This window comes from Pinus tabuliformis, chromosome 2_1 (assembly GCF_031772625.1).
Source record: "Pinus tabuliformis cultivar Carrire ecotype Pingquan chromosome 2_1, CPIR1, whole genome shotgun sequence".
In the NCBI taxonomy this organism is placed as follows: Eukaryota; Viridiplantae; Streptophyta; class Pinopsida; order Pinales; family Pinaceae; genus Pinus; species Pinus tabuliformis.
In genome coordinates this window covers 397,113,728-397,124,052 of record NC_142299.1, presented here as the reverse complement: position 1 = coordinate 397,124,052, position 10,325 = coordinate 397,113,728, and the positions used below count along the sequence as shown (strand labels likewise).

At 32.0% G+C, this 10,325-nt stretch overlaps 1 protein-coding gene across 1 annotated transcript; it reads right to left on the bottom strand.

Annotated features, from left to right (window-relative positions):
* Window positions 1-1,641: 1,641 nt before the first annotated feature.
* LOC149200523 (indole-3-acetic acid-amido synthetase GH3.17-like) lies at window positions 1,642-5,513 on the bottom strand. The gene is made up of 5 exons (XM_089402757.1): window positions 5,181-5,513; window positions 4,650-5,068; window positions 4,093-4,194; window positions 2,967-3,805; window positions 1,642-2,728 (listed from the first exon to the last, which is right to left on the bottom strand). The coding sequence occupies exons 2-5, from the start codon at window positions 4,943-4,945 to the stop codon at window positions 2,133-2,135; spliced, it is 1,833 nt and encodes a 610-aa protein (XP_089258883.1). The 5' UTR covers window positions 4,946-5,068; window positions 5,181-5,513; the 3' UTR covers window positions 1,642-2,132.
* Window positions 5,514-10,325: the final 4,812 nt, after the last annotated feature.

The window sequence follows — 10,325 nt, the reverse complement described above, 5'->3', positions numbered from 1 at the left end:
TATTTAAACTATAATTTTTTCAATTATTTTATGAATATATGAATATGCTTAAAGTTGATATTAAAATATTTTACTAAGATAGATATTGCGATATTTTATTTATGATAAATATTGAATTATTTATTATTTTTATAAATATATATTTTTAGAAGTATATCTAAATTTGATGGTAAACACTTACTAAATTACACATTTCTTTTATATTGGAATGTTAAAAAATTTATCAATAGAATATCAAATATCACCTTTAGAATACAAATCGAATTGCACATCTCTCACATATAAAAAGTAATGACCAACATTAAAATATTTGTTATTATTATTATTTTTGTAATATCACATGTGAACTCTAGATTGAAAGTCAAGGAATTACATATCGTTAACACTAAATAAATTACACATTTCTTTCATATTGGAATCTATATTATTAGAAAATTAAATATCACCTTTAGAATACAAATGAAATTACACATCTGTGACATATAAAAAGTAATGACCAACATTAAAATATTTTTTATTATTATGATTATTATTTTTATAATATCATATGTGAGCTCTAGATTGAAAATCAAAGGAATTACATATTTCTAGACTATAAAAAGTGATCAATATTAAGATATTTTTTGTTACTGATTTTTTTTAATATCATATATTTATTCATGTTGAAAGTACATGTCTCTTTCCTATTCAACTGTAAAAGAAATATGTTCAACTATAACAAAAAGATGTTATTGTAAAACAAGTGAGTCAAAAATACTAGTCAATATTGATAAAATTCATCAAATTTTTTACCATATTCCTATTCAATTGTAAAAGAAATATGTTCAACTATAACTGTAAAAAAATATGTTCAACTATAAAAAAAAGATGTTGGATTGTAAAACAAATGTGTAAAAAATATTAGTCAATATAGATAAAATTCATCAAAATTTTTAATCATATTGATAATATATTTTTTAATCATTTTTAGACTTTTCTTAAAATGTGTATTTTATCTTAAACTTAAACATTTAATTATTATAACTAATTAATTTCATTATTTTCTATTTTACTGCGTAAAATTAAATAATTTATATTAAATTTAAATAAAAAATATAATACATCTATTTACATCCCTTTCTCATTTCAAGCATATATGTAAATTTAAATAAAACATTTAATACATTCCCTTATTATTTCAAGCATATTTAAAGTGTTCTGATTAATTATCCATATATGGAGGAAATTAAGGGGAAATAAATATGAATCCAAATGTTTTGGATTCCATTCCATCCAAAGGTTCTCCTCTCAGTCCATCTTTTTGCATTTACTTAAATGTACGGATACAAACCACATTATATGTGCTGCTGCATATAAACATTTAAAATGATGGTCAACTTGATAATATTGTTTTGTTATCGATTCCATTGACGTAAGCAAAGCTTAATTTGATTCGTTTCTTTCGTCTGTATTGCATTCAGTCAACGACTATATATATGAGAAGAAAGGCTTCATCTTCTTTATTATCCCGACCAGTCAGTCTGTCATCCATGTGCAGTGTTAATGAGGTGATCAGGCCATTAAAAAAACAATATATAAAAAACCCTTTTCTCTAAAAGCAAGATTGGAGTGTTGCGTCTTATGCAAAGGAGGGAAAAAAGATGATGAAAAAACGGTGCCTTTCAAGATAAAGATTTTAATTTTAAAGAGATCTGACACACAGCTGCAGCACAAATTAAGTGCGCATGAGGACAAAACTCTGATTTGTTCAGTAAAATCTTTGGGATTTCTTCTGAGAAGACGATGTAAAACAAAATTAATGGCAACTGATATATCATTCATGTATATCCCTTCCCAGCTTGTTTGTTTCTGGTTCCCCACTGTTAGTTTCCTGCCTTCTATCTCCATGTGAATCTCTGAAACATTTAATGCATTAATTCCACGCTCAGCTTTAAGAAAGTTACACGTTGGATTAACTCTGAGACGAGTTATGTTACAACACACTTTAAGTCACATGTATGTACACAGAACATAGTTGGCAAACTTAAACCTTTCAAGCTGAGACTGACGTTGAATGCCACTTTTTAGAATCATAGAAGTAAACAATGAATTGACTGCTGATGCAATGGACTTCATTTGGGATCCTTTCTCAGTTAATGAACCTGAGAATTTGGATTCAAGCTGCAAGGGTTGTAGGGTGTCCAGGATGGAAGACGTTTGCTAAAGTAACTGGCACTGACTCTTGAATTTAGAAGCCCTAGGGTATGGAGAGACTTGATACATCTGGGAGTTTTGTATTGATTGTAGGAAGAGCCTTGATTCAGACAATAATCCATTAACAAATCAAACGTCCCAGGCTTCACTACCCTTATCTCTAGCGGGCCAATAGACTTATCTCTGGTTCTGCATCTTCTGTAGATAGAATCCAAGGATTCCTCGATCGTTGAGCAGCAGTTTTCCAATACGGATGCATCCAGAAATTCTCCCCTGGCAGTCAGTTCCCAGAACAGAACATAGTGACCGGGTAGTGTGGATGTATCAGCATAGCTAGTGTACTCTGATAACAGGGCATTGAATGGTTCTAACAATTTCTTGGCATTAGTGACAGCCTTTAACAAATCTTCTTCATTTGTTTTGTCTGTGTCGATACTGAGAACCACGTTTCTACGGTAGACAAACTCAAACTGAGGGGCTCTGTTGTAGAAACCTGTCACTAGGAGAATGTCCCCGACCCTATATCGATATAAACCTGCACAGTACACATGAATCAATTCATCAAACATGAAAATATGAATTGCAACATGAATCAAACATAATATATTGATAAATATGAATTGCAACATGAATTAAACATTATATATTTTCTGGATCTATCACATTGAGATATTTTTTATCTATGTTTCAAAAACCATCAAATGTGATTCATCTTTCGAGAAAAAATGAATTAAACGTCCCAAAAAATATAAACCTTAAAAACATTAACATACCTGCATAAGTTGTCACTACAAGTTCATAGTAGTGACCAACTTTCACATCCACTAGGTCCACTAATTCATCCTCCATGTTTTTCCCATTTGTTGTGCCATTGGACTGCAAATCTAGGTTTTCTGCGGTACTGCCATTTTCCTTATGCACAGGAAGAAATTCAAAATAGGCCATATTAGGCAGCAATGTATAGGACACCTCAGAGGGCTTGCTCAGAGGTTTCAGATTCACACCAAAATAACACTCAGAAGATGCATACATGGTAGATACTAGAGGGAGCCCTCCACCATAGTAATCAAGAGTTGGAATATACTGTGCCATGGTTCCCGTGACTATCACATCTATGTATATTGTCTTTCTCCACAGGCGGGTAATTATTCCTTGCCATGATTTCTTGCTGCATTCCCTATGGATTTCTTCTGCCAGTTGGGGGTTCGGACTGAGCATCTTCATGACAGCAATTCTGGATGGAGGATCGTCGATCCAGTCGCTGAGCTGCCCTCTGCGTATGTTGTCGCAGAGTTCTTTCCAGTTTTCTTCTAGAAACTTAACGGCCCTGAGAAATGCTGAGGCAAAAACTGCCCCAACTCTCAGTACTTCATCCCTTTGTAATAATCCACACAGTAATTGGCAAAACATACTTTGTCTGCTGTCGGGACAAAGGATTGTCTCGTCCGGGCTCGTATTCACATTAAACTTATCAAATGGTCGATTCCTAAAGTTGGTACTCTTGTAGTAGCTTGTCAGCACTGGCCTCGCCTTCAGTCCCGAGGGAGTAGTTACCTCTGCTTTGATAAACTGGAGGTACATCCCTTTTCCTTTGTCCAGTCCAGGAATATACCTACAACAAGCACAGAAAACCAGGTTTTGGTAATTTGAGATCATTTAAAATAAACATGGAGAACACACAGCAAGTAATATGATTACAGTGATCAAAGATTTGAACAGTTATTTTTTTTTAAACAGTGATCGAAGATTTGGACAATTTTTTTTTCTTTATAGTGATAAAAGATTTAGACAATTTATTTTAATTCTTTTATAAACTAGGTTGAGCTTATGCCGGAGCTAACCCATAGAAAGAAAATTGAGCTTATCCCGGAGCTAACCCATAGAAATAAAATTGCTTACTTGTTCATTATTGGCATAAGTAGACTGTAAAGAAAGGTTTTCCTGTGAAGCTCCTCGGGAATGGAAGGCATTATTTTAGGCTGTCCGCCTGATGTTCCAGAGCTGCAGCACACCGTGATGTCACAAAAACATTAGTTCAACTTGAAAAAATATATGGAAAAATGAATGAATATATAAGGATTTCTCTACTCAGTAGCAAATTTTCATCATGGTTTTTTGAATCTGGCTATATAGGAAGCCAACCCGATCTGGAATTATGAACTCTATCCTATTGAAATTAAGTAGATTTAGAATTTCTTTTGATGGGTTAATTTCTAAGGATTTAAATGATATAAATAATACTTAATAATATAGTAATTACTGGGTCTTTGAATCTTAAATCTTATTGTTTACAAAAATAAAACGTGAATCATGATGAAATTCTAATTAACCAAAAATTTCTACCAAATTTTTGTCAAAACGTGAATCATTGTAAAATTCTAGTAAACCAAAAATTTCTACCAGAGTTTTGTTAATTTTTTGAAGAGCTTACTCAGAAAATCTAATGCTCTGATTACCTTGTCAGCAGCTCTGATATGGGTTCAGCAGAAATAATGGCAGAAGTGTCTCCATTGGCTATCCGCTGGATGTATGGTTTGATGTCCTCGTAGTTAACAACAGGTACGTTGATTTTGAACGAATCGGAATCGATTCGACCGTTGAGAAATTTGGCCAAGTACTCCGTCCCTGCGTTTCTCGTTAAGATCTCAGACAATACTTTCCTCTGGACCTCGCCGGCCCTGGCAGTCAAATTCTCTATAAGCTGCAGGGCCGCATCTTCTTTGTCTTTGGCGCAGCGAATATTCATCTCCATCAACCCAAGAGCCGATCAAAAATGACACAAAATGATAAATATTCAGATCAGACCTCAAAACCCTTATGAGAAAACCTAGTTTCTGGGTTCAAATTAGCTCTCCGCCATGGTCTTCCAGATCGGCTGCAAAACACAAACAGCACAAACAGTCCAAGGCATGAGTTAGCTGTAGCAGCTATGAACCTTACAATGAAATACACAATATTAATAAGAGCAGTAAAGTGATAAAATGTACCAGTGCACCAGCAGCAGCAGCACCACCACTAAGCGGCCGCCACGCAGAGCCGCTCCTCCACTTTGTGCGTTCGTCCTTTCATCTGTGTTGCTGCCCTTCTTTCACTTTCCTTGTTTCTCTCCCAGCCCTACAAAAGAAAGCACAGTGCCCCTTAATTTATACCTAAAAACGCCTGCTTGCCCTGCGGGGTTTATGCTTCTGGGCAACTTCTAAGCATTTATAATGAGGAAATGGAAGAAGAAGAAGCAAACTTATGCTAGCATCGGTACTGCCGCCCCACTAGGCTTCCACTTACTTCAGACGGTCAACCATAATTGTCCTGCAAATTTCAGATTCAGATTCAGCAGTTTTTTTTCACCAGCGACGTGGACTGTTTTTGGAATACAATACACATACAAATTGGAAGATTTTTGTCAAGTTGCCCGGGTCTGGAGAGCCTGGGGAGGACCTACTGCACGTGGAGATGTTGGAGCCCGGTGGGCCAACGCAGGGGAAACGACATGAGCAATACATCCGCATTGCCTATAATAGAGGAGCATGCGGTAGGCACTGCACACCCCCTAGCTGCTTCTGTTATAGTGGTTTGGTTTCTTCGGAGTAAGTTGAATCTGTTAAGAAAACGAGTTGTTAAGAAGGGGGACAAATTAGATTTTTATTGTGATCCTATGGATTATATTTTTTTGCTGAAGTTTTGTGAATTAATATTTATTTTTATTAAAATTAAAGGTTTTTTGGTATGAATATTTTTAAGTTCATTAAATTTAATGTTTTTGAAGATGGGTGAAGTGTTTTGAAGATGGGTTCAGAGTTCACTTTAATGTAAGGAAATAACTTAATAGTCCAAAACTTAGAGATGTGTGGGAGGAGTGAAAGATTGCTCGCCTGTTCTTTTATGGACCACCAACAAATAATTCTAAGTGGTATGGTTTTCTTTATAAATTTAAATTTTAAAATTCAATATAAATATCAAATATAATAAAGGTGTCAACAAGTCTTATCATTATGTTTTAAGTACAATGTATGCATTAACTATCTTGACATTCCTTATTAATAAGTTTTAAATTTTTAACAAGTAAAAATTGTAAATTAATTATAATGAAAAGGGACCATTTTAAAGGGCCAATCTTAGAACTCTAATTTTAGATTTAAAGAAATAGGTTTTAAACATAACAAAAATACCATAAATACTTGCTTCAAAAGTTTCAATGGGAAAATACATTAATTTTATGTTTATCAAAATTCTAAATTTTTAAAGAGTAAATTAATTAGAATGAAAAGAGACCATTTTAAAGGACCAATCTTAGATCTTTAATTTTAGATTTAAAAAATAAGTTTTAAATATAAAAAAAATGTCATAAATAGTTGCTTCAAAAGTTTCAGGGAAAATACATTAATTTATGTTTGTCAATTTTAGATAAATTGATTAATAATATTTTAATAAATTTAAATTTTAAGAAATTATTTATAATAAAAATATAATTTAAAAAAAAAAATTAAATTTTAAAAATGATATAAAAATATTATAAATATGTATTTTAAAAGTTAGATTTAATATTAAAATGAGATTATTCTACTATTTATAATATAACATTAAGAACGAATTCATGGAAAATAATTTTATTAAAGAAATAAATCTTAAATGTAAAAAAATTGTAATTTTTTTATTTTAAATATAAATATTTATAATAAAAAAATATAAATAAATCTATTGACAATGAATCAAGAATTTTTCTGCACTATTTAATATTAAGATTATATTTAATTAAATTTTATTTAACATTTAATTTTAAGATTGTAAACAGTTTTCTTTTGTGGAAAAATAAAAAATCTAAACAAATAAAAAATATATTAGTATTTTGCAATTATCCAATTTGCTTTAGGAGGAAAGAAATTGGTCACCTTCTTAACTTAAAAAGTGAGTTTGTTAGACAATCATACACTTATATTTAAAAGTAGTTTTTTCAAATTTGAAAGCATTACAACAATATTTATGAATGTTCAACAATGTAGTTAGCAAGAATTTGATTTGAATCTCATGGAGTAAGATAAGAGCGATTTCACTCAACACCCATTAAAGAATGTTTTTCTCAAGCTTGAAGTCATTACAACAATATTCATCCATGCTCAATCATGTAGTTAGCAAGAATTTGATTTGTGTCTCAGTGAGTAAAGTAACAACCATTCCACTCAACCACTTGAGATAACCCTAATTGCCCTTTGCAATTATCTAACTATTTTTACATTAGTTTTTTAAATCAAAATTAAACATCTAGATTATGATTTTTCATTTATTAAATTATATTTTCAAATAGGAAACATACAAATTCCACATATCCCTCCCAAATTTCAGGTATTGGTAAATACAACTGACCAATACCAAAGCGTAGTGGTAGACTACTCGTTTTGGAAACTCCCAAAGTTAAAAACCTGTCACAGTAAATTTTTTGAAATATTTATAACACAGCTGTCTTAAGCTTGATTTGCCATCTCAGCGGGAGGCGCATAACACATGACGTACATTACACACGCAGCTCTCGTTGCCTCTGCCAGCCGGGCGCCAGCAACCTCTCGGGCAGGCTTGTTTGGAGCCGCCCAACAACTCTACTCACCACCGTCCTTAGCTGTGAACTCCAACTAATTAAAATTGCATCTAAACTGGGCTTGCTTCCGGGATCCCCGGTTATTAATTGCCCGGCCGGACCCCAGCTCGGCTCGAGAATTAAACACATTAAAAACAGCAGACCAGCACGTATCTGTTAGTCTTCTCTCTCCGCCCGAGAACTCACCCACCCACCCGGAAACCATGAGCTTAGAAGCTTCAGGTTCAGCTTCAGTTGCGCTGCTGCGCTTCTCGAGATTCAAAAAGACCCCGCCACGTTGCTGCAAAGTTTTCATTATTATTATTGCGCAGTCTGTTTCCTCAACGTGTTTCTGCCAGCAATATCGCCTACAACAAGGAATTATAATACAAGAGAAATCTCAACGGTCCCTGCTCGCCCAAGCACACCGGACCCTCCCACTAACCTAATCGGCTTATACCTTGAGACCACCATTTTTGTCTCTTTCTATTTTTTTAATTCAGCCAGTCGTTGCCTGCAGTGTCCCACAAACGGCTAGGCCAGTCAAAGACGACCGTTGGTATACGAATAACCCTAACCCTAACAAACACCCGAATAGTTAATGCCAGATGCCATAGTGTGTCCCCAAACATATTGTTGGTGAGTAGCAGCAGAAGCTCAATAAAAATGAATTCAACTAACAGATAATCTAAGTGTGGTTATATCTTCCGGACCCATAACATTCTGTTGTTTTATGCATCGACTTTTTGAACCATTTTTTGTGGTTTATCATCAGGATTTTGATTTGTAAATTTTGATGATGAATCACAGAAGATGGTTCGAAACGTCTATGCATAAAACAACAGAATGTGATGGATCCGAAAGATATAACTACACATAATTCAAGTATTACCTGGTTGAAATTAATAAGTATTTTGTCATTTGAGATGGTCCGTGGTCTTTTTCTTCACTAAAGTTAGAATTTCATGCTATGCTATGACATGTTTCTATGTAACAAAATTATCTAAGTTCGAATTTCTCTCCTACTATGACATGTTTATAGGTACTTTATATGTAACTAGATTATCTATCTTGATTTTTAAGAATAGCAAATAAATCGTGTAAACTTAACTAATACAAAATTGATACAGTAAACCACCTAAAAACACTTTTTATCATTTAAATAATTGCATATTTTAACTTAAGCCTGAAAAGAAATTTGTTGCTCATTGTGCAGGAACCAGAACGAACTTCACTGTGATTTACTTAAGTCTGCTGTGTATAGAAAAGAAACTTCACTGTGCTTTACTTAAGTTTGATGGGTATAAAAGCTTTGCAAATTTTATATATTTATAGTACCCAAATCTGACAGTTCAAATTGGATATTTACATTGTTAGTTTATTTTATGACTGTTCAAATTGGATACTTACATTGTTAGTTTATTTTACTAGTTTATTTTATGACTTTGTTTTCAGAGTATAAAATCTTCTTCCTGGTACCTTCGTCCCCTCATCATAATTTGAACGTTGAATAAAATTTATATTTTCACCATAACCCATAAAAGTATTCTTTCACTTTGTCAAATCATCAGATACATTTTTAAAATCTGTCCATATCAACTCAACATTTGGCCAGTGAGATAATCACATTAATTGTCTTTGAATATCTGCTTCATAACCAGTTATCAACCTGCCCTGTAAACATATTTTATAATCTGTCGATATCAGCTCCACATTCAACACGATGAGACAATCACATTCATCACATCCATCATCTTTGAATATTTGTTTCACAGTCAATTCTTAATTCCATATTTTACAGAATCAGATAATCAGACTACTTATTTTTCAATATTATTTCATAATCATTATCAAATTTAATAGTGATGTATACAAATTTTGTAAAACCAACCAATCGAATATCATCATTAAACTTATATATTCACATGACAGTCAAAACTTTAATGTTAAATTCTATCATTTTCACATTAGCTGGAACGGTCTAGGAATATTATAAAAGCCTATTAGTCAATTCCTCGAGTTCATATATGTAAAAGTTGTTCGAGATATTTAATAAATTTAGTTTCATAATTTTTTTATTCAATCTATATATTTGTAATAAATTATTAAATTTTATTAATGTTTAGTAGATATCTATCATTTTCCGTATCTAAATATCTTTTGAAAATATGTCAATATTTATATTTGTAATATATAATTTGGAAGGTGGGTATCGTTCTAACAAATATGGTTATAAATTTTATATTTTATAAATGGTTCGATTAAATTAATTAATATTTGATATAATATTATAATAATATTTATCATATTATTTTATTATCTAAACAATATAATATAGTTTTAAATAATAAAATTAATATAGTTTGAGTAAATTTAATAGTAAGAATATATAATTTTTAATAACAAGTTTCAATTTAAAGTCAGATAGAGAATGTATGTTTCTATATCAATTTGCTGTATGTTTTAACTGTAATTTTAAAAATTGATGACTGTCAAGTTAAATTAAATATTATCTATATATCTATCTATCTATCTGTATATATATATATAGTTAAGTTGTATAAGT

What these genes read in the sequence shown, in the direction of transcription:
- LOC149200523 (XM_089402757.1), bottom strand. Translation starts at nt 4,945, where the DNA reads ATGGAGATGAATATTCGCTGCGCCAAAGACAAAGAAGATGCGGCCCTG. An exon ending in ATATCAGAGCTGCTGACAAG is followed by an intron (nt 4,195 to 4,649) that starts GTAATCAGAGCA and finishes GGTGTGCTGCAG; the next exon opens with CTCTGGAACATCAGGCGGAC. An exon ending in TGTAGTGACAACTTATGCAG is followed by an intron (nt 2,729 to 2,966) that starts GTATGTTAATGT and finishes TGTACTGTGCAG; the next exon opens with GTTTATATCGATATAGGGTC.